This window comes from Hakea prostrata, chromosome 5 (assembly GCF_041222555.1).
Source record: "Hakea prostrata isolate BN-2017 chromosome 5, UWA_Hpros_2, whole genome shotgun sequence".
Taxonomy (NCBI): Eukaryota; Viridiplantae; Streptophyta; class Magnoliopsida; order Proteales; family Proteaceae; genus Hakea; species Hakea prostrata.
The window spans coordinates 50,626,347-50,653,860 of record NC_142604.1 but is presented as its reverse complement, the minus strand read 5'-3'; the positions used below and the strand labels follow the sequence as shown (position 1 = coordinate 50,653,860).

Genomic DNA, 27,514 nt, shown 5'->3' with positions numbered 1-27,514 from the left:
GACTCCTGAGATAACCTCCAGGTTATACGATGATTATCCCTTCGATAATGATTAGCAGCAGCCGTCAATTTGAATCTGCCATCATTAGGGTAATTAACCTAATTCATAAGAGAGATTAGGGCGTGCTTGTAGCTGAATAAGTTTTCTTCCTTAGCAAGCCATCTTACGGATCCGGTTCACTCGGGAGCGAGTCGGTTCCCTCTGTCTCGACCAGGGTCGAGGATCAAACCAAGTATGAACCCGGTTCGATCATATTTTCTCCATATCACGAGCCCCCCCAGACCAAGTGTTCGGTCGATCCCGAGGGCTTGGTTTTTAACTGGGTTCTTCGTCAGGCAATAGTCTCTGCGTGTTCCATTAAATGTTATATCACATTTAATGCGGTGGTCACTTTTCCTCGAGCGTTGTGAGGGTAATGCCACGTGTCTCTTTGCAGTTGATTTGTCGTGGCTCACGTAACCAAGCGACGGTTTTCCGAACGCCTTTTTTGGATTCGTGAGTCCAAACTTTCAAAACGTCTTCTAATCTCGATCGTTGATTTTGAATCAATCTCGATCGTTCAGATTCCCGAACATTCGTGCGGGTGTTTTAAAAGCGGTTCGTTGTCTTTGTAGGTTTCATTCTTCTTGTCTGGAATTTGAACCTTCGTCATCTGCTTCGCGCCTTCTTGCTCTCGAGCTTTTGTCTCATTGAATCAGTAAGTTTACTGGTCTTTTTCTTTTTGTACCTTACTGAAACAAGTAATGGCGGATAATAGGGTTTCTCTGGTATCCAGTGTTAGTAATAGTAGTGGTAACGAAGATTTTGCTTCCCCTCCTTCCGAACAGTCAGATAGTGATAATAAAACCCTAATTGTCCTCTGGCGCAAATTTGCTGAAGTTTCTAAAAAAAGTTTGGAGAGAAAAACCAAACTCCTTTTGTCCCTCCTGAGTCTGGATCTTCCAAGACTCCTAGGGTAACTGCCGAGTCTTCTAGGCAGCCTCAAACTTCCAGGTCTGATGGCGGACCTGGCTCTGTCCCCTCCGTTTTCAAGGAGAAAACCCTCCTTTCAGCAATCCAAGATTTCGATTTTCCTTCCTCTTATCAGGTTGGGGCTCCCCATCCTGATGAGAGGGTTGATTCAACCCTTTCGGGTGAGTTTTCTCTGTACATAGATGCACTGGAAAGCGGGGTTCGCTTTCCCTTTTTTAATCCTTTGTTCTCAGCCGTTCCGAATCACTGGGACATTTGCCCTGGAATGCTCCTTCCCAATAGCTGGTGTCTCATCGTCGGCTTCTTGGGTTTGTGTTTTGAACTTGGCATTACGCCATCTCTTTCTCTCTTTGTGCATTTTCATGTTCTTTCTAACTCCCATCCTCCCGGCTGGGTTTTTCTGTACAAACGCAATAAGGCTGAACTTGATTGGAGGGGCAACATCCTTGTCAAAGGAACTTGCCCTTCTAACCACAAAAGATGGCGCGAACGATTCTTTTTCTGTCGAGCGCCTCCATCAGATCTTAACTTCCCGACCGCCTGGAGGCGGTGTACTTCTTCTTCTGAGAATAATCGGGGCCTTCCCTTATCCAAAGAAGACGAGGCGGCCATCAGGAAGATCAAATCCATTCCATGGTATCAAGAGATACATGAACTTGAGGTGGAGTATAACTCCATTCTTCAGTACTGAGGCTTGGCTCATTGTGAGCTTCTAACCATCATCCTTTAATTTTACTGAAGTGATACGTCTTTAATTCTGACTTCTGTTCTTTTTTGCAGTGCCTCCAAGAATGAACCCCGAGAACCTGCGAGTGAAGGCCGCTAGGGTCGTTGTGACAGCCGAGCAACGATCGCCTAGAGCCTTGACCGTTGATGAAGAGGCTTTTGTTCCCTCTCCCGACCCCTCTTACAGGGGTATTAGGAATATCAGGCCCGTGGCTGATGCTTTGGGTAAAGGGAAGAAGCCAATGGTGGAGAGGTCTAATGTCTTTTCCTCCGCTCGAACCAAAAGGAGGCATGATACAGTTGATGCTTCCTCCCATAAAAAATCCAAAAATTCTGCGGATTGTGAGGAGGTCTTCACCCCCCAGTGGACCCTGAAGTTGACCGACAGGGTTACACAAGATCCTGAGAAAGCTGCAGAGTGGAGCTCCCTCAGTCTTATACCTTCCGATCGTCGGGAATTTGAAACCCTGGACGATGTTGCCCTTATTAGTTAATCCACAAGGTACCGATCTTCCTGTTTGTTTATTTTTTTATAATCTCTTATGACTTCTCCTGATAATTTCTGGCTTCCTAGGAATGTTGTGTTGAGCTTCTATCAGCACATGGAAGCATTGAGCCGGGTTGGTCGCAACGGCTCCTTGCTGCGGACCTGTGAAGAGAATTTGGCCAAAGCCAATTTTGAGATAGACCGGCTTACGGCAGTTGCCGAGGAGCTGCAAAGAAAGCACGAAGAAGAGGTGAACTCCCTTAAGGAGGCCCTCAATTCTTCAATGGCCCGTGCCGTTGCTGCCGAGCGCGAGGCCAAGAAGCATAAAGAAGCTGCCACGTTGTTCGGTGAGAGAATGAAAGATATTTGAAGTGGGCGGTTCCTAGCAAGCCCGAGCACATCAAACCAGAGCTTCGGAAGGATTGTGTTCGGAAGTACCTGAACAGCGTACCTTTCTCCCAACTGCTGGGTGCCTACAACATCCAAGCTTATCGTTTGGGGCAAAATGACGTTTGGGAGAGAATTCTCGCATCAATCCCTTCCTTTGATATTGCTCCCTTTCGTGAGGTGTGCCACAAAGAGGTCTTCGGGAAATTAGGCATGGATCTCCCAGACTGGGCTCTGGAAGAAGATGATCCTTTTTCAGCTGACCCACAATATGAGGTATATCTTGCTGACGAGCCGGCACTTCCAGAGGAAAAGTCACAAGCCCAGTCACAAGCTGCTGCTGAAGAGGACTCTGACAACGACAATTTTGAGGAAGGCTCTTCTCAGGATCTTGAGAACAGTCCCCCTGCCCAGGGCTCCTCGGGCAACAATGAAGAAGAGGCTTAGGGAGTTATCTTTTTTTTTTTTTTTTTTTTTTTTGTAAAGATTGACCTCCTTGCCAATGAATAGACACTTCCTTCATATTTGCCTTACTATTTCCTCGTCTCCTACCGAAATCTTGTCTTGAATATCAAAATATAAATGATAAAATTTATCACTTAACTTCACATTCTTCGACGAATGATAATCTTGTAAAGATATTATGAAGATACGTTTTGGAAAGATGCATTAATCTTCCCCACTCTTTCATTTACTGCAAAGTCCACACGTTTCCCTTATGGTATCTGTGATGTCCAAACGTTTCCTTGGTTTGGTATACCATTCACTGTTTCCAATAAATCGGTAATACATCCATTATCACAATGGCGGTGCGACGAATGGAGGTATTCTTGCATCGGGTGCTCGCCTCCACATGTTTCCATGTGGCCTCCCTCTGACCGTTGATCTTGCTTGTTGTGGATTTCGAAGCGTCATTTCGATCTGGGCCATTGGTTGTCTTTAGCTCTCAACCGTCGTCTCAATACCTGAAGCTATTTAAAGCCTTCGTGGGTACTCTCCATATATCCTGCTATCTGCAAGTTAGATTTGCAAAAACGACATTCCGTCCTCCTGCTTGCTTCCGTATTCCTCGTACTCCAACAATAACTCTATCAGCTTCTGAACAAGTGAGCTTTTTGATTACTCATCTCTTTCCCTTTCCCCCTGAGTAAACTGCACAATAGTAATACTTGGGGTTTATTTAATCGGTATTTCATAACTGATAGAGAACTTGGGTTTTCCCTCTTTTCTTTTGTTGTTGGATTTCTGTACTGATACGGCTTTTCTGTGTATACAGTGGCTCCCAGGATCGACCCGAACTTTATTAGAGCGAAATCTTGTAAGAAAATCGTTCCGTCGGCGGTGGTTGGGGCCAGTGAGGTGGTTTCAGCTAGTGAATCCTCCAAGCGTAAGGCGACTGCTGTTGATGAATCTTCAAGTCAGATTTCCACAGTTTCTATTGATGCCACCCCTATGCCTCTTCTGCCTGAAGTGATCGCTCGTTCTTCCCCGGAAGATCTTGATCACTTCGTTGTTGATGGCGCTGCTGATGCCCCTGCTGCAGAGACCGTTCGTGCACCCCTGAAGGAGACTCTTCGGGCATCTGAGGCAACTATGTTGGCGTCTGATGAAGGTGCGGTCCCAGCAGGTGTTGCTCCTATTTCCAATTCTAGTGCTTGTTTGGCATCCTCTTTCTCTCCTTTGGAGTTGGAGGATTTTGCCACTAGGAAGCGCCGTCGGTTGGCAAGTGATGCAGCTCATTTTTCTCATCCTTCGCCCGAATTAGTGTCAAACGAGTTTGACAGAGCGTTGGAATGGTGCACTGTTGCTCGAATGACTTCTGAGAGTGCAGTTTTTTCCAAACTTCCAGATGAGGTCTTTATGAAGTCAATGGTGATGTATGTCTTTCTTCATTATCTTTCGATTCTGAATATTACTCTTCTGCTCCTTTTTAACTCGAAAGTTGTTTGCAGGAGTCTTACCGGTAACTTCCACAACCAAGTGGAAGCAGCCTCTAGGCTTAATAGGTTGAGCAATGAAGTTTCCAGGCTTCGGGAAATCTCTGAAGCTAAAGATGCTGAGATTGCTCGCCTTAGGAAATTAGCTTGGGAGTTTGCAGGAGAGAAGAATTCGGTGATCGATCGTCTCCGGTCAGACTTGGATGATGCCAGGGAGAAGATCCGGCAACTGGAGCGAGGAGTTGGAAAGTCAGGAGCCAAAGGATCTGAAGCGTTACCTCAAAGGCAAGCTGTCGTTCTTTTGCCCGAATCCCTTCCAACTGATGTTTGCAGAGCCTGCGTCTTCAAGTATTTACACAGTAAGCCCTTTGTTGATATGCTGAATGCTTATAACTTGCAGGCGTACCGGGATGGTGAGAACGAAGTATGGGAGTCAATACTAAGGAAGGATCCTCATTTCGATACGACTCCCTACAGTGCTGTTTGCCATCCTGAAGTATTTACCAGCCTGGGCCTTCCTTCTCCTGACTGGACCAAAAATAAGATTGATCCTCCGCCTCTTGATCCAGATATTATGCATTATCTGGAAGATTCTCCTGTTTACTCTCCCTTGGAAGGATTCAATTATGACGAGCTCGCCTTGAATGCAAGTTTGGTCGAGGACCATACTTCTCCTGGACAAGCTGGACAAAGAGTATGAAATTGCAGAGGATTTTATACTGAAATGTTTTTTGTAATCTTCATTTCTCCTCTTCTTTTCCTTGAATCCATATCAATGGTTGACTCATGTATTTGTTCTAGCAAAGTTGTGCCGATCTTGTATGACTTCTTAATGATCATCGATGATGACTTTCTTTTTTGACCGAAGATTGTATCCAGCTCTTGTAATCTTATTTGATGTTGAGACCGGCCTCTTCCGGTCTTTTGAAGATATAAGAAATTAACTTCATCTTGAACTTTGCTAGTCACTTGAATCGCTGTTGCACTAGGTCTTAGTTGTTTAGAACAATGTCTTTACTTAAAGATTTTCGGAGAAATACAATAAGTCTGAGAAGGAACTCACTCGGGTTTTAAACCGATGCCTTGTAGAAGGAACTCACTCGGGTTTTAAACCGATGCCTTTACTTAAGGATTTCCGGAGAAATACAATAAGTCTGAGAAGGAACTCACTCGGGTTTTAAACCGATGCCTTTACTTAAGGATATTTCGAAAATTCAATAAGTCTTGAAGGAACTTACTTGGGTTTTAAACCGACGCCTTGCGAAAGGAACTCACTCGGATTTTCATCCGATGCCTTGACTTAAGAAGTTCCGAAAAAATTCCATAAGTGTCGAAGGACCCACACGGATTTTCATCCGATGCCTCATAGTTGGATCTCGTTCTTGAATGTGGTGTATGATGCCCCCCAATCAAAAGATAATTTGTTGAAAGCCAATAATTGCATTGATTGAGTTGAAAATGTTTACATCACGAACAAAATTGAAATCATGATCAAGGATAAAATTTTTTGAGATGCCTGGCATTCCACGAACGATCCAACTCTTTTTGGGTATTGATGTTCTTCAGCCTGTAAGCTCCTGAACCGACTGGTTTTACAACCATATAAGGTCCTTCCCAAGAAGGGTCCAATTTTCTTTGGTGGCATGGGTCAGAAGCTAAGGTGTTTCTCAACCCCAAATCTCCGGCTAAGTATCGACGATTCTTCACTCGGGTATTATAATGAGACGCTATCCTTCTTTGATAATGTTGAGTTCGTGCTATTGCCTTTGCCCGAACTTCGTCCAACATATCAAGACTATCAAGCAGTCCTTGCTAGTTCGCTTTTTCCTCGAACTCTCGATCCCTTATTGTCCCCACCATTATGTCCACAGGTGCCAATGCTTCGGACCCATATGCTAACCTGAAAGGAGTTTCTCCTGTGGGTGTTCGAACTGTAGTTCTATAGGCCCACAGTACATTATGAAGTTCGTCGACCCATAAAGCCTTGTCAGCTTCGAGTCTTCTCTTTATCCATTCTTGCAGCGTTCGGTTAGTAACTTCTACTTGTCCATTGCTCTGGGGGTATGCCACTGAGGACATACGATGCTCGATCATATATATTCCGCAAAATTGCTCGAATTGCGGACAGTCGAATTGAGTACCATGGTCAGTGACAATAATCTTTGGAATCCCAAAGCGATATATGATTGACTCAAGCACAAATTTCTCCACTTTTTTCTCAGTAATTGTTGCCAGGGCGCTGGCTTCAACCCATTTCGTGAAGTAATCAATTGCTACTATCAGATATTCCTGTCCGCCCGACGCCTTGGTGAATTTGCCCATGATATCAATTCCCCACATCGTAAAGGGAATGGGATCTAGAATTGAAGTCATGGTTTCTGCTGGGCGCTTCGATACTGTAGCATGAATTTGACAGTTGCTACATTGACGAACATACTCCATAGCAGCCTCTTGGATCTTAGGCCAATATAACCCAAGTCTTAGAATTTTGTGTGCCAGGGCTCGTCCACCCATGTGAGCTCCACAAATTCCTTCATGAACCTCAGCCAAAGCTGATTTTGCTCCTTCGGGACCTATACATCTCATAAGGGGTCCAAAATAAGATCTTTTGTATAGTCTCCCATTTTAAATGACAAATCTTGCTGATCGTATCTTGATCAATCTTGCCTCTTTCGGATCCTCATGTAATTTGTCATCTCTCAGATACTCGATTATCGGATCCATCCAGCAACGCATTGCTTCAATATAAGAAATTTTTTTCTCATGATAACTTGGAAATGTTATCTCTTCAATGTAGACCGAAGGGTCTAGATTTTTTTCTTTGGCATTGGCTAATCGGGATAGCTCATCTGCCACTGTATTTTCAATCCTTGGAATCTGAGATATCTTCAAATTCCAAAATTGCTTTTGAAATGCCTGCACTATCTCTTGATATTTCTGCAAGCGTGGTTCTTTAATACCATACTCCCCCTGGACTTGGTTGACTATAAGTTAAGAGTCACTATAAATAGTAACATCTGCAATGGACAATGCTTTTGACAATCGAAGTCCAGCTATTAGAGCTTCATATTCTGCTTTGTTATTACTTACTTCGAATGCAAATCTCAAAGCATATCGAATAATAAATCCTGCTGGACTTTTCAATAGAATTCCAGCTCCTGCTCCATCTTTATTACTCGAACCATCCACATATACCTCCCAAGTGGTTGGTATAATGGGATCTTCAATGGTGGACTCCACTGGTGCAGTAGTTTCTACTACAAAATCGGCTAGTGCCTGAGTTTTGATTGCGGTTCTGGGCTTAAAGCTCACTTGGAACTCGCTGAGTTCAACCGACCAGGCCACCATCCTTCCAGACAAATCAGGTTTATTAAGAACTTTATTGAGAGGAAAAGTTGTAAATACCTCAATTGGATGAGCCTGGAAATATGGCCTTAGCTTCCTGGCGGCCATCATGAGAGCCAGAGCCTGCTTCTCAATCTGCGAATATCGTGTCTCCGCATCAAGTAATACGTGGCTCACATAGTAAATCGGCCACTGTTTTTTATCTTTTTCACGAACATGTACTGCACTGACCACTAAAAGGGACGCCGTTAGGTATAGCTGTAATATTTCCCCCTTCTCTGGTCGGGACAAAATCGGTGGTTGTCCCAGTGCCTCTTTTAATTCCTCGAAAGCTTTCTGGCATTCTTCGGTCCATTTTGCTTCCTTGTTGCCCCTCAAATCTTTGAGTGCCTTGAAGAATGGCAAACACTTTTCTCCAGACTTGGAGATGAAACGACTCAAAGCGGCAACTCTCCCTGTTAAACACTGCACATCACGAACAATTTTGGGAGCCTCCATGTCAACCAGAGCTTGTATTTTGGCAGGATTAGCCTCAATACCTCTCTGTGACACCATGAAGCCCAAAAATTTGCCTGAAGAAACTCCAAAGGCGCACTTTTCTGGATTCAACTTCATTTGATATTTTCGCAGTACTGAGAATACCTCAGTTAAATCTGCAATATGATTCGCTTTTGTAAAGCTCTTCACAAGCATGTCGTCAACATAAGCTTCAACATTCTTCCCTATTAAATCTTTGAAAATCTTGTTGACGGCTCTTTGATATGTAGCTCCTGCATTCTTCAGGCCAAATGGCATGACTTTGTAATAATAGCTTTCACGTTCAGTCATGAAAGCCGTGAACTTCTCATCCTCCTTATTCATAAGGATCTGATTATACCCTGAGTAGGCATCCATGAAACTTAAGTTTCATATCCTGCGGTTGCATCTATCAAGAGGTCAATCCGAGGTAATGGATAACAATCTTTAGGGCAAGCCTTGTTGAGATCTGTGTAGTCTGTACACATCCTTCACTTCCCATTCGCCTTCTTTACCATTACCACGTTAGCTAACCAAGTTGGGCATTCAATTGGTTCTATGAAACCAGAAATTTTCAGTTTTTCAACTTTGCACCGAACGGCTTCATACTTTTCAATGGAGAAATTTCTCCTTTTCTGTATCACTGGTTTCGCCTTCGGATCTATCCAGAGTTTGTGCTCTGCGACAGCCCGATTGATTCCTGGCATGTCTTCGGCAGACCATGCGAATACGTCATTATTCTTTTGAAGAAATAACTTCAACTCATCTTTGAATTCCTCCATCTGCTCAGACCCGATATAAGTAATCTTTTTCTTATCCTCGGTACACAGTTGGATTTGTTCCAGCTTCTCCACTGGTTCGGGCCTTTACATTTCTGCTTCTTCCCGATCATCTCGAATTTCTATAGGTTGGGCAGTCACCCTCCTCGGGCCTTCCTTGTCTTTTAAATAGGCAACATAACATTGCCGAGAGATCCTCTAGTCAGAGGAAACTTGACCAATTCCCATATCAGTCGGGAATTTTATCTTCAGGTGTTTTGTCGAAACAATAGCACCTATCTTGGATAAAGATGGTCGCCCGAGGATAACATTATAAGCTGGCAGTTCTCAAACCACCAAAAAATTGATTCGGACGGTTGTTTCCTTAGGAAAACTTCCAATAGATAAGTCCAACTGGACAGATCCTTCCGCCACCGCAGATGATCCTGCAAAACCATATAAATGCATGGATGAAGGCTCCATCAAGTCCTCATCCACCTACAGCTTTTGATACACTTCATAAGAAATTAAGTCAGCTGCAGACCCTGTATCAACCAAAACTCTATGTACTTCTCGGCGTGCAATCTCTACCTTGATGACTATGGCATCATCATGAGGTAGACAAACGCCTCTTTCATCCTCCTCGCCAAAGGGGATAGAATCTTCACCGTTCGGCTTCTTCCGCTTCTGCGTCTCTCCGGTTCCGACAAATTTGGATTTGTCTTCAAACTACGGAGTGATTCGGGCTCTGGTCCTCCGAAAATGGTAAGGATCGGTGACCGAGTAGCTTCAATCACCTCCTTGCCCTTCTTAGACTTCGGAGCTTCCCTTGATTGTTCTGAACTAACCGAACGATCCCTTTTAGGGGCAGCCGCGCGTGGCTCACGTGGCTCCTCCCTTCTTCTGCTAACAAAATTGGACAAGTGTCCCTGAGATATTAATCTCTCAATATCTGCTTTTAGATGACGACAGTCATTTGTATAATGACCATAGTCCTTGTGGAATCGGCAATACTTTTCTCGATCCTCGCCGCTCTCCAGGGCTTCAAAGGAATTTTAGGTGGCCACTTCAAAATATTTTGCCTTTTGATGATATTTAAAATATCAGCCCGAGGAGCATTCAATGGAGTATACTCACTTTTACCGGGAGACCTCTGGCGCCAAGCCTGAGATTTTCCAACCCAATCGCGGACATTCTTCTTTGGCTTCGCTCCGCTCAGGAGCCTTCGTTCCTTAGTGGAGACTTTATTGTCTCCTTGGCGCGCATCTAAGATCTCCATGACTTCGGCTTGCTTCGGCATCTCTCGTACCAACTCAAGATAAGTTGCGGGCATATCCCGTAGTAATAACTCCAGGAGTTTTCGGTTAGTGAGTCCAGTGAATAGAGCAGTTTTGGCTACTTGCTCATCCAAATTTTCTATCTCCATCGTTACTTTGTTGAATCTTTTCAGAAACTCTCTGATCGATTCACTTTTTGCTTGTCTGACAGTAAACAAGGTTTCTTCCGTTTTCTTGACCTGTATTCCACTCTGGAATCGCCCTATGAATTTGTGCGCCAATTCATCAAAGTTTACGATCCTTCTAGATGGGAGGTTTGAAAACCACTTTGTGGCTGCTTCGGTTAAAGATGAACCAAAAACCCTGCATAGAATTTCATCAGAATTACCTGAAACTGCCATGGTCTGCTGGTAATAGCCAATGTGGGCCGTTGGATCTCCGGAGCCATCGAATGTAGAAAAGGTAGGCAAACGGAAGTTATGGGGAAACTGAAATCCCGCAATTGGCTCGGCAAAGGGGGTCTTCCGAATGACTGAGTAAATATCCTCAGTTATCCTTCCCTTAGCCAGCTGCCCTAATTTCTGATTGATGTTGGCCAACTCCTGACCAATCTGGGTCGGGTGATCTTCAGCAATATGATCACGACCTCGATTAACACGATCCTCACGAGCTATCCGATCATCACGAACATTCCGCTCATCGCGAACTGCTCGATCATCACGAACGGTTCTTCTGACAGTTGGTGAGTGAGTCCTCACCCCCGTATCCAACCTTGTATTTGAATCGGTTGTACTTTCCTGCGGTCTGTTGAACCGATCGTCTCGCATAGGTTGATCGTTGACTCTCCTAGGTCCTCGGTCACCTTCACGAAAGTTCTGACCGATATTCCGATCTTCAGCTAATCTTTGATCACGTGGTAATGCACGCCTCCCTGAATCGCGATGATCAAGTTCTTGTGGTAACACCACTCGTCTGGTGAGCACACGGAGTGCCTGGCTCACCTCCAAGAGTTGAATCTTCACTTGATTCAATTGATCTTGGAATGTATCCGGAGAATTATGTCCTCCTTGACCACCATCTACTTCAATAGGATGTTGGCTTCCCGGGGAACGTTCTGGATTATTCACTCCAGGGATTTGAACACCGGAATCGTGCTGTGCAGCAGCTGCTGCGGCTGCTGCCGATCTAGTCACCATGGCTTTACAAGTCTTTCCCACAGACGGCGCCAAATGATGCGTCCAAAATCTGCTCAGCCCTTAAATCTCCTCGTGATGACCTGCAAAACGAAAGCGTCAGATGTGGCCCGACCACGGGGGTCGGGAGTCCACCTCCAAAGGCTAAGTCAGTTGATGAACTTAATCACAAAACGGCTCTGCTAGAAGCACAGAGCTAAGGAATGAAGAACTGGGAAAGGTGATCTAGATCGTCAGCCCCTGATAGTTTACGTCTACCAGTCTGTATATGAATCAGAGTTTGAGTCCCCCCTTCACCTCGTATGGCAGTGAGGTTTATATAGAGTGTACCTTCGAATCTCCTTCGTTGGATGCCCTTGAGCCTTCCTCGGGTAGTCGTTGGATCTTAACAGTTAGATCCGTTGAGCGATGGACTTCTACTAGTTTGGACTAGTAGAGGACTCCTGAGATAACCTCCAGGTTATACGATGATTATCCCTTCAATAATGATTAGCAGCAGCCGTCAATTTGAATCTGCCATCATTAGGGTAATTAACCTAATTCATAAGAGAGATTAGGGCGTGCTTGTAGCTGAATAAGTTTTCTTCCTCAGCAAGCCATCTTACGGATCCGGTTCGCTCGGGAGCGAGTCGGTTCCCTCTGTCTCGACCAGGGTCGAGGATCAAACCAAGTATGAACCCGGTTCGATCATATTTTCTCCAGATCACATATGATTCTCTTCTTCCCATGTTATGCTCTCTTCTTCAAATTATAGCATGAGAAGCTGTGAGCATTTTTCTTCTTTTATCCATGATGGTTCTTTGTTCATGAACAAGGCATAAATGTTAAAAATGAGGTTCAAACTTGTTAACTTTCATGTTTTTCTGTATTCTACAGTTTCAGTGTGATTCTCAAATATGTTAATAATGGGAAATCAACACATTCTTAATTTGTGCTCATCTGAAAATTAGATCCCTAGTGCTTTAACTTAGAAGAAAATTATGATGGATTTTTAGTTTCTTCCGGGAGTGTTTGTTAATTGGTAGGAAGTGGAAGCAAACTCTTCCCTTTCTGCATCATCCAGTCATAGATATTCGGTTGGTGGTTCATTATTAAAGCTTGTTTGTGGAAAAACATAGCTCAGGTTTCAGAAGACCCTTAAAAGAAAATCCAACTACATGTGTATGTATTTAGTGAATACTTGACATAGATCTCATCCTCTAAATGGTTCTGTCTTGTTTCTTGAACCTCCATAGCTGTCTCCACTATAATTATTCTTTATATTCCTAAAAGAATCCTTTCTGGAGACAGGATACTTCATATCTGATTGCAAGCACTGTCTATTTTCCAAGAAGTAATTTTTTCTTCCCCTCTGTTATTTCCAAATGAGGGTCTAGTTGGAGCAATTTGCTGATGGTGTTTGAAACTTCTCTTCATTCAATTTTGCTAATAAAAAATGTTTGTAGCTGCCAACTTTATGGAGTGATTTATCCAATAATGTTTTCCATTTTTTTATTCCTTTATTTTACAACATCAATCTGCTACCAGTTTCTTTCTATTAGAAAGCATGATATGTTGTTTCTATCATGTGCTGACTGTTTCACTTATCATTATTTCACTAAAAGATCTGCAAATAATTCATTCATCTCTTCTCCTTGAATATAAATTCGTTCAGCCCATGATTAATGAGTTTATCATGGTTATTTTTTACACTACTGATAGGAAATAACTGGAGGAACGGGCGTGGATGTTGCTATGGAGGCACTTGGAAGACCAAAAACTTTTGTCCAGTGTTCACAGAGTGTAAAAGATGGGGGGAAAGCTGTTATGATTGGACTTGCAGCTGCTGGTTCCATAGGAGAGGTGGACATAAACCGTCTTGTTCGCAGACAGGTTCGCAAGATTATCTGTCAGAACTTATTTATGGCTCTTTCCTTTATTCGTGAACATTGTTGGGGTCTCTAAAGCATAATCAGTCCTACCAAATGATGATCCTTTTTTTTTTTTTTGGACTGTTTCATTATAAGGGTTTGTTCAGCAGTATTAAGCTACATTTCATGTTGGGTTTATTTTCTTTCTTTTAACAGGCACTTCCTCTGTGATGAATGCTGTTGGAGTGTATACTAGTTCTTTAATATGTTCTAGGTGTGGGGTACCCTAGGGGTACAATCTTGGGGTAGTGTAGGGGCTTGATACTGCATGTTCTGAGTAGTCTGGGCTCATGATAAGCCTAGGAAAGCCCAAGCACTTAGCTAGTTGCAGGGGCTGTTTTTGACACTTCCTATGGAGGGTAAATTTCTTTTTACATTCTAAAAGTGATGTGATAAGACCCTCCTGAAACTTGAATCTGAGTCCTATCAATAGCTTACTGACAACAATGGATGGCAACTGATTCAATACAGGCAGCAACAATATATAACCCGGTTCATTTATCCTTTGCTTCTAAGAGACAAACAGGAGATAACACCAGAAAGCAATGAACTCCGATTGACATATTCAGCAGGATAAACTTGAAGTAACAATCGATTTCATTAAGTAACTCTGATATGGATACAGCTGCTGAATGCAGATTGAGATTCTAAGAACTGATAAAGATTACTGAAATTAAACAAACTAAATTGAAACACAGATAAACCAGAAGCAACACCATGGCTAGGCCATTCCCAGAGGTCTTCCCTCTCCCCCGCAAGTTCTGCTTGCTACTTCTATTTTCTCCTCCTCTTCCCAGCTCCTCCCCCCTCCTTTCCATACTTCCCTCACCAACGTAACAAACTCTAACCGACTCCCACTCCCCTATCCAATCTCCTTTTGCCAGCTGGAATGTCTGCTCTGCAGCTCTTGGCCACAGCAGACTCGTGGTTGTTGTCCAATAGGGAATTGCCACCTGTCCCATCCCCTGCCTCAGATACGAGTGGTGCTATGTTCTCTCTTGTCCCTGCTGTAAGTGATACTGATTTCCCCTGTTTAACCCTGCATCTGTATACCTGAATAACAAGGGGCTTATCAACACTTCCCCCCTTAAGTTTCACCTTGTCCTCAAGGTGGGGGAAAATTTGAAACTTGATCTTCACACACTTGCCATATAACCACGCTAGTTCAGCAGCTTGGCAAGCCCTCTTTAGCAGCTTACTGATCCCAAATGTAAAGAGTTTGAAACAGTCCCTACAGAGTAGAGCGATCACAACACCTGCTGGAAGGAGTTGAGCATCCATATATGTATGAAGGACTTTCACCAGATAGCAGCCATTTTCTGCAGACGTGAAGAGGAAGCAATCAATTGCAGGTCCTTCCATCAACTCCGGTAGCCTCACAGCAGCTGCCAGGGGATCACCGATATCCGGTCCTGCCAGCCTAGCTGGCATAACATGTTGGTCTGCTGTCCGTAATAATGCAACTGCAAATAGCTTTGAACTGAAACTGCCTAATGCTTTTCTTAGTAGAAAGAGGCTCTGTTCGAGTCCAAGTTCTTGCAGCCAATCAGATCTTCTTGAGTCTGCACATGTATCCCAATTTGATTGATTTTTTTTCTACACCATATACCCAACTTACTCATCATGGCAAGATCTTCAACCATTTGGTAGAGTGTTGACCAGCATCTGCCTCTAGGGACTTGGGATTGATCCGGTGGTTCTTCAATATCTTTGTCATGCTTCCCTTCTAAAACACCCTGAAGAGTTATGACTGTATCTTTGGTCTTCCTTATGATGGTATCCTCATCTTCAATCACCAGCTGCTGGAGATCATTTTGTGAAGTACTCAGACTCATGGCAAGTATGACCTGAGCAGCAGTGGCCCATCGCGAAGAAGCTAGCCATCTCCTTTGTCCTTCTTGTTGCATCATCTCTGCATTGCGTGGTCTGTTCTCACCTTCTCCAGGGACTAAACTTCGAAAATACTGGGTGTTAGCAGCTCCTGTACGTTGGACCATCTAAGAGAAAGCACTCCCTTCACTTAGCAATAGAGGTTCTGGAGAGTCAAATTCTAGAACCTGACCGGCATCGAAGAGGAGGACGCGATCACTCAATAATTCAGCGAGATAACTATGGTAGATCGCATCAGATTTAGGAGCGATGCACGCGATCACTTTGCTTGTAACGCCGGACACGAAATTAAGCACCCCTACAAACACTACAACTCCAGTATCACCGCCTATCCTTTCATCTCCGTGTGGAGAGGTTGAAGACGATGGTTTGATCGGACCGCTTCTTGGTTGGTTCAATCGGACCGTTACTTGGGTAGTTCCTTGGTTCGTGCTAGTCTTGAGGTTGGGTCTTGGTCCACCCGATTTATTTGGGTCCAATCTAGAATGAATAGAAATTGGGTTTTGTGGTGATGGAATGGGCCAGGCCCGTAGTAGGTCTTTTGAGTTGGTAGGGTTCACCCACTTAAACCTATGAATGAAAAATGATAAGTTGGATATTGGATGGATGGGATGGGTTGGGCTTAATATAATGGGCTGGTCCCGAAGTGAGCCTTTTGAATAGGTGGGGTCCCCATTCAAACCATGGGTTAAGAGAAATAGGTTGGACGTTGGGTTAATGGGCGGAATTGGGCTTTGGGTCATAAAAGGGGAATGGGTTAAGAAATAGGGGTTAAAGTAATGAGATGGGCCTGGGGTTAATAATATAGGTTGGGCCCAAGGTGGGTCATTTAAATGGGTTAAGGCCTAAGCACTTAAAAGTGTGGATGAAGGATATGGGTTGGGTATTTGGCTAATGAAATAAAATGGGCTGGGGACTAATGGAATGGTTTGGGCCCAAGGGGGTTTCTTGGGGAAACTGACGGACCAATCTTTGAAAAGCATTTTTTTTGGGCCTAAGTTTGATCCTTTACATGGGTTGGGCCGAATGGATAAGAACTTTGGCTCTTATTATGTGAACCTGATAGACCCCTAATTACCAGGAAAGTGTTGGGCGGGCCCATCTCTAAGACTTGTTTAGCAACAGGGCTGAACGTCTCCTCATAATCAAGCCCATATTGTTGAGTGAACCTCTTTGCCACTAAGCGAGCACCGGAAACGAAAGAACATGAAGGAATACACAGCAGCACCACCTACAGCTGCTGCAGGGGATCCAAATGATGAGGGGACAGGTGGCAGCTTCTAAGTGGACAGCAACCACTAACCTGCTGAGAATCAGAAGAGCAGAAAGAATGTCCAGGTGGCAAAGGAAGATTGGTCGAATGTGCAAGAGTTGGGTATACGCAGAGTTTGTTAGAAGGGAATGTTATGTAGGGAGGCAAAGGGGGAGAGAAGGGGGTAAGAAAGAAGACACAAGCAAGAGCTTGGGGAGAGGGAAACCTCTGGGGAAGATTAGCTAGACTACGGCTGTTCTAGTTTATCTGAGTTATCTTTAATTTTATCTTATAGTTTGAACTATTTTCAGTAGTATGATCTGTTTGTATTCCTCAGCTGTATCAATTCAAGAAAGCTTAATGAATCCGACTTCTATCTGAAGATCACTCTGCTGAAACTGTGTTGAGTTCATACCTATTGGTAACAAATCAATGGAGAATTATTGAGGTCCTATCAATCTGGTATCAGAGCTCGACTATCCCAGGGAATGGTAAAGAGTCGTATGGAGTCAAGAGTCGAGATTGTGGAGACTAGTGTGAAGGATTTACAGAATCAACTTGCGCTGATTGAAACGAAACTAGATAGGGTTGAGCAGAGTCAGACAACATTCGTAAGTGAGTTAAGAGCATACCTGTTGAAGGGTAAATCCCTGGAGATTGGGGAAACGTCACCGGAAGCCACTGTAACTAGAGGAGAAGAGGCATCGAGTGCACTGTTGCAAGAACGGCGAGTACCGACTTCTGTTGGTCGACGAGACTTCTTTCCTAGGTATTTGGAACTTCCGATCTTCAACGGTGATGACGCTAATGGGTGAACAGCCAGGGCCGATAGGTACTTTATGTTACAAGGCCCGACGGAAGCAGAGAAGTTGCAGGCTGCGCTAATTTGTTTCGAAGGTCCAGCGTTGGGTTGGGTGCAGTTTAGAGAACTGCAGAGCCCTCTCTGTTCATGGACAAAACTCAAAGACGAACTGCGTAGACGATTCGGTTCGACTCAGTCGAAGACTCCCCTGGAAGCGATTATGGAGCTCAGACAAACTCGCACAGTGATCGAATATCGGGGACAGTATGAAACTCTCGTCGCAGCCGCCGGAGCCAAGGAGGACAATTGGTTGCAGGGAGCATTCTTATCAGGGTTAAAAGAAGAAATTAGGGCAGAACTTCAAATTTTTCAGCCCAAAGGTTTAACTCAAATCATGGACTTGGCCCAGTCCATTGAAGCCAAAAACCAGGCTTCGCGTGGGCCTAAGCCCAACTTTCTATCTCAGCCCACTATTAATTTGGGGCAAATCCCAGCCCAACGAGCTGTAGCCTTGACCCGAACTAACCTAAATGTCCCGCGACCCACTCCAGCTGGTTCAACCCCTTAAACCGCAACTGGCCCAACCACAACCACACGACCTAACTCAGTAGCATCGTCTTCTTCGAAGAGCGATTCTGCAAGTTCCTCCGGTGGAAGCGCTAGACCACGGTGGCTGACTCCAAAAGAGATAAAAGTCAAAATGGATAAAGGGTTGTGTTTCCGGTGTGACGGCCCATACTCTCGAGGACATCAGTGTCCTATGAAGCAATTACGAGTGATGTTGCTGCACGAAGGGGAACCGTGTGATGAGCCAGAGCCAGATCCCGTAAGCGAGGTGAGTGGCCACAATGAGCCAAACCTGCCTACTACACAGATTGAACTTTCACACAGCTCCTTAGCGGGAATTGACTCTCCTCGCACATTGAAACTCAAAAGGGAAAATTAGTGAGGTCTCAGTTGTACTCTTTGTCGATTGTGGTGCTACACATAACTTTATCTCACGCAAGATTGCAGAGCAGATTGGTTTAGCAATTGAAGGTGAAACACATTTCCATGTCACGTTGGGCGATGGTAAGTGTGTACGAGGCCAAGGAGTATGCCGTCGAGTGGCCATCGTTATTGATGGTGTAACTTTTATTCAGGAATTGTTGCCGTTTGAATTGGGCGGTGTGGATGTCATCTTGGGAGTGGAATGGCTATCATCCTTGGGTGATGTTCAAAGCAATTGGAAACTACAAACGATGCAATTCAAGTGGGGAGATAAGCAGGTCAAGCTGAAGGGAGATCCAACGTTACTCAGGTTGGAGATGTCTCTACCACAGCTCTGGAAGATGGCTCAAAAAGGAGGAGAAGGTTTTTGGTTAAAACTAATGACAGCAGATGTGCAAGAATCTGTTAATTATAGCGAGCAGGTGCAGAAATTAATGGAGGAGTTTGAGTCTCTGTTCGCCGAACCTAAAACACTTCCACCTCGGCGACCCTATGACCATTCGATCAAGCTGATCGAAGGCAGCAACCCACCAAGTCTCAGGCCCTATCGTTACCCCCATGCACAGAAAAATGAAGTGGAACAATTAGTCAGTGAGATGCTAGCTGCGGGAATAATATGTACCAGTATTAGCCCCTATTCAAATCCGGTATTATTGGTACAGAAGAAGGACGGTGGTTGGAGGTTTTGTGTTGACTATTGAGCACTTAAAAAATTGACCGTGCTTGATAAGTTTCCCATCCCAGCAATAGATGAACTACTTGACAAGCTTGGAGGAGCACAAGTTTTTAGCAAATTCGATCTCAAGTCAGGTTATCACCAAATCAAAATTGTTGAAGCTGATGAGGAGAAAACGGCTTTCCGGACACATGACGGACATTACGAGTTTCTCGTCATGCCCTTTGGGCTCTCAAACACCCCCGCCACTTTCCAAGCATTGATGAATGAGGTATTTCGCGAACACTTAAGAAAGTTTGTGTTAGTGTTTTTTGATGACATATTGGTGTATAGCAGATCAATGGAAGACCATTTAGCTCACCTTCGGTTGGTCTTAAATCTCTTGAAACATCATTGCTTGGTGGTGAACAAAAAGAAGTGTTCATTTGCTGTTACTACCTTGGACTACTTGGGACATGTAATTTCAGCAGATGGTGTAGCAGCGGACCCACAAAAAATACTTTGCATGATAGAATGGCCTATACTGAAGAACATCCGTGCTCTTAGAGGATATCTTGGGTTAACGGGGTATTACCGCCGTTTTGTTCAAGACTATGGGAAGATTGCAACACCACTCACAAATCTGTTGAAGAAAGATGCATTTCACTGGGATGATAAAGCGGCGGACGCCTTTGAAGCATTGAAAGCAGCAATGACCAAGGTACCTGTGCTTGGAATGCCTGATTTTTCAAAGGAGTTTGTAGTAGAAACCGATGCCTCCGGCATGGGATTAGGAGCTGTCCTCATGCAAGAGGGGCATCCCATAGCCTTTTGGAGTAAAGCCTTATCCCAGAGGGCCCGTGCCAAATCCGTTTATGAAAAGGAGTTGATGGCTGTGGTATTAGCCATTCAAAAATGGCGTCATTATCTATTGGGAAGGCATTTCAAGGTCCGTACGGACCAACGGAGCTTAAGATATTTGATGGACCAACGGCTAGCAGCTGAGGATCAGCAAAAGTGGATTATGAAGTTGTTGGGTTATGATTTCGAGATCATTTACCGACCGGGATGTGAAAACAAGGCAGCCGATGCATTATCCCGCCAAATGGAAGGCACACCCCATCTCTCAAGCTTATCAGCAACCATTTGGGAGGAATATGAAAGCCTAGAGGGCGAAATTCAGCAGTCCGAGCGATATAGAAAGGTGATACAATCTCTAATCAGTGGCTCAACAGAATTTCCAGACTACAAGTTGAAAAAAGGGACATTGTTTTATAAGGGACGCCTGGTCATTCCAGAAACCTCCAGTTTAATCCCTAAGCTGCTGGCTGAATTCCATCTACCCCGAGGACACCCGGGATTTCGCACTCAAGCGATTGGCGGCTGGAGTATATTGGACAGGTATGAAGAGGATTGTGAAAGACTTTGTAGCCAGCTGAAATGTATGTCAACGGAGCAAGCATCTTGCTATGAAACCAGCAAGGTTACTTCAGCCTCTCCCAATCCCCGACCAAGTGTGGGAAGACATCAGCCTCGATTTCATTGGAGGGTTGCCCAAAACCAGAGGAGGGGACACTATACTTGTGGTAGATAGACTATCAAAGTATGGACACTTCATTGCCATGACTCATCCTTATACAGCCAGGGATGTAGCTATGATTTTCAGCAGGGAGATAGTGAGACTTCACGGTTTTCCCAAGTCCATTGTATCGGATAGAGATCGGGTCTTCATGAGTAACTTTTGGAAGGAGCTCTTCAAATTAGCAGGTACTAATCTTAAGTTCAGCAGTGCCTATCATCCACAAACGGATGGACAAACGGAAGTCGTCAATCGGGGGCTAGAAATCTACCTCCACTGTTTTTGTGCTCGGCAACCAAAAGATTGGACTACTTGGCTTTCTTGGGCGGAGTATTGGTACAATACTACTTATCATGCAGCCACCAAAACAACCCCGTTCCAAACTGTATATGGCCGCGCACCCCCACCTTTGCTGAAATGGGAAGGGAATTGCTTTAAGGTAGAAGAAGTCGATGTTCTCCTCCGTACACGGGATAGCATCCTTGATGAGCTGAAGACCAATTTGCGTGTGGCTCAAGACCGCATGCGCTCCTCTACTAATCCACACCGAAGGGATGTCACTTATCAAGTGGGAGAGGAAGTTTTTCTGAAACTCCAGCCATACCGCTTCAAGAACCTCGCCAAACGCCCGAATGAGAAGCTCAGCCATCGTTACTATGGCCCCTATCCTATTGAAGCTCAAATAGGCCCTGTTGCTTACAATTTGACACTCCCACTTGACTCCAAGGTCCATCCGGTCTTTCATGTTTCGCAATTGAAGAAAGTAGTGGGGCTTAACATCACCACTCAACCACTACCAGCATGCTTAGCCGAAAATGGAGAACTTCAACTCACTCCTGAAGAATTATTAGACATTCGTTACTCACCTCGAGGAGCACTTGAAGTACTGATCAATTGGAAGCAGCTACCTAGCTGTGAAAACACTTGGGAGGACTTCCTCGAACTGCATAACCAGTTTCCAGATTTCCACCTTGAGGACAAGGTGAAACTGAAAGGAGGGAGTGTTGATAGACCCCTAATTACCAGGGTGTACAAACGAAAGAACAAGAAGGAATACACAGCAGTACCACCTACAGCTGCTGCAGGGGATCCAAATTATGAGGGGACAGGTGGCAGCTTTCAAGTGGACAGCAACCACTAACCTGCTGAGAATCAGAAGAGCAGAAAGAATGTCCAGGTGGCAAAGGAAGATTGGTCGAATGTGCAAGAGTTGGTTATACGCAGAGTTTGTTAGAAGGGAATGTTATGTAGGGAGGCAGAGGGGGAGAGAAGGGGGTAAGAAAAAAGACACAAGCAAGAGCTTGGGGAGAGGGAAACCTCTGGGGAAGATTAGCTAGACGACGGCTGTTCTAGTTTATCTGAGTTATCTTTAATTTTATCTTATAGTTTGAACTATTTTCAGTAGTATGATCTGTTTGTATTCATCAGCTGTATCAATTCAAGAAAGCTTAATGAATCCGACTTCTATCTGAAGATCACTCTGCTGAAACTGTGTGTTGAGTTCATACCTATTGGTAACAAATCAATGGAGAATTATTGAGGTCCTATCAGAACCAAACCCATAAACCGGTTTGGGTTGAACCGAACCAGCCCCAAAAGCCCTAATACTCCATCGTCTTCTTCCTTTCCTGCGAACAGAAGTGGTTGCCACCTTCTGGAGATTTCCCCTCAACTTTCCGATTGCTTTTGGCTTCCTTTGATTCTTCTTCTTCTTGCAGGCCGGTGATCTAGCAACGTAAATCCTCGCTGCTGAAGTAATCAGGTAGGTTTCCACAATAATTTCTCTCATTCTCTTCTTCTCTCTTCTCCAAGATCGGTTAGCAGGATGCCTAACAACTGGATATCTTCTTCCGACATGCATCCCCAGTTCTAAGTGAAGTTGTTTCTCATCATGGACACTCGATTCCTTTATCTTGTCCCTTGTTTCAACCATAGTAGTGACTTAGTGTCGATGTTCAAAGCTGAGATGATTGCCGTGTTTCTTCTATCACCGAAATCGTGTTGCAGAGCCGCTTCAAAGTGTATCCAATCGAACACTGACCATTTCGTACGGTACACCCACTCTAAGGCTTCTCCATCCAAATATTGAACAGCTACTGCCAGCCGTTGGTCATCTTCAATGTGATGTTCCCAACAAAACAATAAGACCTGCAACAGCCATCTCTGCACATCCTCTTCTCCTGAAAACAATGGCAATTCCATCCTTCCCTCCCTGGAATCGAACTGCTCTGATACCACGTTGATAAGACCCTCCTGAAACTTGAATCTGAGTCCTATCAATAGCTTACTGACAGCAATGGATGGCAACTGATTCAATACAGGCAGCAACAATATATAACCCGGTTCATTTATCCTTTACTTCTAAGAGACAAACAGGAGATAACACCAGAAAGCAATGAACTCCGATTGACATATTCAGCAGGATAAGCTTGAAGTAACAATTGATTTCATTAAGTAACTCTGATATGGATACAGCTGCTGAATGCAGATTGAGATTCTAAGAACTGATAAAGATTACTGAAATTAAACAAACTAAATTGAAACACAGATAAACCAGAAGCAACACCATGGCTAGGCCATTCCCAGAGGTCTTCCCTCTCCCCCGCAAGTTCTGCTTGCTACTTCTATTTTCTCCTCCTCTTCCCAGCTCCTCCCCCCTCCTTTTCATACTTCCCTCACCAACGTAACAAACTCTAACCGACTCCCACTCCCCTATCCAATCTCCTTCTGCCAGCTGGAATTTCTGCTCTGCAGCTCTTGGCAACAGCAGACTCGTGGTTGTTGTCCAATAGGGAATTGCCACCTGTCCCATCCCCTGCCTCAGATACGAGTGGTGCTATGTTCTCTCTTGTCCCTGCTGTAAGTGATACTGATTTCCCCTGTTTAACCCTGCATCTGTATACCTGAATAACAAGGGGCTTATCATGATGTTATATGATGACTTCCAGAGTTTCCTTTTTCTTTTTCTTTTTGGCAGGCCAGATTTCTTCAAGTGAGATGGGCAACAGCTTCTATAGTAGGCAGTCTTTTTTTGGCAATGGTAATGGAATGGTCCACATTGCATGGTTGAACTAATTGAGTAATTTGAGTTGTGCATATCTTCCCCTATTTGAGTTATTAACTAAAAGTCTTTTTTTCCCTCCTAGCTGTAGGCTTGCTTCTCTTTGAATCATGTGTTTTCAAGACTTATGATTGTATTCTTATTTCCAATATATATGATCTACACTGGACTTCTGATTCACCTTTACTAGGAAGCTGCAAATACTGATTGGTGCCCCAGGGCTCTCCAACGCCTCCATGCCATTATCTCATGTAGCAGTAATGCAACCTTGGTATTGGCAGTCCACAAGGCAGCAATAATCCAGGATCACAAATACAGAACCAACTCTGACCAATTTCTGGCAAGTCTGTAGGACTTATTTGGAGGGGTTGAGGGATCTTTTGGTGTTCTGACTTTTTAGGTGTAGCCTTGATGAGGCGAAATCTAGGACTGATTAGAGTTTAGAGAGGTTTAGGAAAGTTTGTCCTTTTCAGGGTTGGTTGAGGGATTTTAGGGATTCTAGGTCAATGAGGTATTAGAATTCCAATTGGGCTAAAACTTTAAGGGGAATAGACAATCATATCCTAATATAAATTGAACCCAATATTAAAAACAAGTTGAACCAACTAACATAAAAGACTTAAAATCAGACCTAAAACTAAATTATGGGAAATTTTCATACTCAACCCATGCACTGTTGTTTGAGGTCCATGAATTGGCTGATTGTACGGTAAACCAGCCAGTAAAGGCTCAAGCCATGCATGTACTGATCCTTTGTCTTTGTCTAAGGAAAGGAGTCCTCTCTGCTGCTGGATCTGCATCAAACAGCCACTGTCATGAAGGATCTACATCCATCATTCCTAGATGACTAGAAGCATGGAAACAGTGAAGTGATCTGGTCCATAAAGTGCTGAATTTGTTACTGCAGAAATTTCTATTTGGTTTAAAAAAAAATCTAGTTTGAGTTTTTCTGGATTTAGTGTGGTGGATGGATTGAAAGAGTTGGTCTTCCTTATTTTTCTTTTCCCTCCATAAATGATGGTTTAATGAAATCAAGCAACCCCAAAACTTTATCTTAGATTGCTCAAAATAATATATCCAGCTGTTTCACCAACAAGTTCATATCAAGTATTGATTTTCTATCCGCCGGAGTGCGTGAGTTTTTTATTTCTTCCGCCAGAGTGCGTGTGCTTTATTTCTTCCGCCGGAGTGCGTGTAACGAGCTGCTGGTTTAGGCGAATGGAGAGTAGTAGTAAGGGAAAGGAGAGAATTCTTACAATGATAGTTGCTGCAGAGGAACACCAACAAGATAATCTGTTTGAGGAAAGGGAAGAGAGAAATGAGAGCTTACCAGACTCAGATTCGGACGATGAGGTGTTCGTGAGTGCTAACACTGAGGCTCAAATTTCTCAGGGATGGAACCAAGCACTTGTGGGGCTCATTCTTGAAGGAAAGCCCTACAGAAAACAAGCAATCATGGAGGGCCTGGTGAACGCTTGGAACCCAACACACAAAGTTGAAATTTCGATGCTTCAGGAACGCCTTTATTTGTTTAAGTTTCAGCATCAAATGGATCTGCAGAATGTGCTAAAAGGGGGTCCTTGGGCTATCTCAGGAAATCTCTTGGTGATAGAAAAGTGGAACTCGGAGAGGAGATGGGATTTTGATCATTGTTCTTTCTGGATACAGATCCATGGTGTCCCGCTTGAGCTGAGGTTGAAGGAACCGCTTCCGCAAATTAGTAACAAAGTGGGTAGAGTGGAATCACTATAGAGAAAGGGAGAAGGAAGGAAAGAGGGGGGAAGGAACAAAGAAAGAAGAGAAAGGAAAAAGGAGGGAGAAGGAAGAGAAAGGGAAAAGGAAAAAGCAAGAGGGGAGGAAGAGGAAGGAAGAAGAAGGGAAGAGGAAAGAAGGAAAAAGGAGGGGACCAAGGAAAAAGGAAAGAAAAAGGAATAAGGGGAAAAAGAGAGGAAGAAGAAGGAAGGAGGGAGGGAGGAGGACAGGGGGAAGAAGGGAGGAGGGGAGAGGTAGGGGGAAAGAGGGGAGAGAGGGGAAAGGGAGAGGAGGAGGGGGGGGGGGGGGGAAAGGCGGGGGAGGGATAAAAGAGATAGAAGAGAAAAGGAAGAGGAGAAAAAAAAACAACAGACCAAAAGAGGAGCACAACCAAAAGGAGCAAAACAAAAAAAGAAGGAACACAAGAAGGGTCAAGAGAGGAAAAAGGAGAAGGGAGACAAGGCAAAGTAAAGAAAAAACCCAGGGGAAGGAGACGAGGGGGAGGGCGACTAGGGGGAAAAGTGCATCCAATGCCCTACAAGGAAAATGTACACCACCAAAGAAGCAGGAAGCTTAAAAGCAAAGCCATAAAGGACCTCCAAGAAAGAGAACAAAAAAAAGGAGGGGAAAAGGAAGGAAGCAAGAGGAAGAGAACAAAAAGAGGAGGGGAGGATGGGAAGAAGCAAGGATGAAGATGATGGAAGGGGGGATATTACAGGAGGGAGAGGGGAAAGCCAGGGAAAGAAGGTCGGGAAGGAGGTTGGGGACAGGAGGGACTAAAAAGTCGAGGATAAGAATAGATGAAAAAAATGAGGAAGAATGGAGAGGAGGAGAAGCTAAAATCAGGGGGGGAGTTAGTTCGGTGGGGTGTGGTGGTTAGCATGTGGAACAAGAGGGCAAATCAGAAAATGAGAAGGATGGAGAAATGATGACGGGTCACCACTATAAAAGGGGATGGTGGAAGGGAGGTGATCCAGAAAGAAAAGGAGATGGAGGGATAGATTAATAAAGGGGAGAATAGGGGGGAGAAATGGGGCAGGAGATTAACTTACGGGGGACGAAAAGGGGGAAATAACTACAACCGGGACGCGGGGTTAAGAAATGATGAATCAATGTAATGATGATATGGGAACCAAAGGGGCATCACGGGAGCAAGGGAAAGGAAGGGGATGAAAATTGGAGAGCGGGAACCATCAGGAGAACATATGAAGATGAGGATGGTAGGAGCACAAAAGATAAATCTATCAGTGATACACGAGGCAAAGTAGAGGAAGAGACAGAGAAGAAGTGGAAGAGACGGGGGAAGGATACAATGGCAAGGTTTGGAGGCAGAAGTGGAGGGCTAAAAGGAAGTGATCAAAAGAAAAGAAGCTGAGGAAGGAATTGAAGGTATGGAATAGGGACATATTCGGTCATGTGCAACAAAAAATTAAGAGGTTAAAATGGGAATTAGAAGCAATCCAGTCCCAGGAGATCGATGAAAGGCAACATGCAAAGGAAGTGGAGATTCTAAAAGAACTAGATGAGGAACTAGAAAAGGAAGAAGAATTAGGAGAAAAGAGTCTCGGTGAATGTGGTGATGAAATAGCATTTTCACACCACAAAATACAAAGGAGGAAGAATAGAATTGAAAATAAGTCAGCAAATGGGAGTGGGGGGGATGAAAAGAAATCGGGACATCGGTGGAGCATTGGGAGGGAACTCCAAGGAGATCAAGAGCCAGGAAAAAATTGGAGAATGTTAATGAGGTAGTCGAGGGGGAATGAAAAGGAAGAAGATGAGGAGATATATCAAGCCATAAAGAAGGGCAAAAGCGGGAGAAGGTCCCAGCTGAAGTTTTGGGACAAAAAAGGAAGACAGTGAAAGCAAATGGAGTTCTAAGGGAAGCTCTAGATCTAACCGAAGGCCTTATCCTAAAGTGGGCACCGGAGTGGGGGAACAATTCAGACCAGGAGGGCATAGGGGAAGAGATAAGCAAAATCTTGGCAAAGAGGGAAAGCAATGGAGGATAATAAAAGCTGTCCA

The 27,514-nt window shown here is 44.3% G+C and overlaps 1 protein-coding gene across 1 annotated transcript in view; it reads left to right on the top strand.

Annotated features, from left to right (window-relative positions):
• LOC149016392 (GroES-like zinc-binding alcohol dehydrogenase family protein) overlaps positions 1-27,514 on the top strand; it is a 47,576-nt gene that overhangs the window by 16,692 nt on the left and 3,370 nt on the right. The window contains exon 7 of the mRNA XM_089154533.1: positions 13,300-13,470. Coding sequence (XP_089010659.1) covers positions 13,300-13,470 — 171 coding nt within the window. The remainder of the gene's footprint in view (positions 1-13,299; positions 13,471-27,514) is intronic.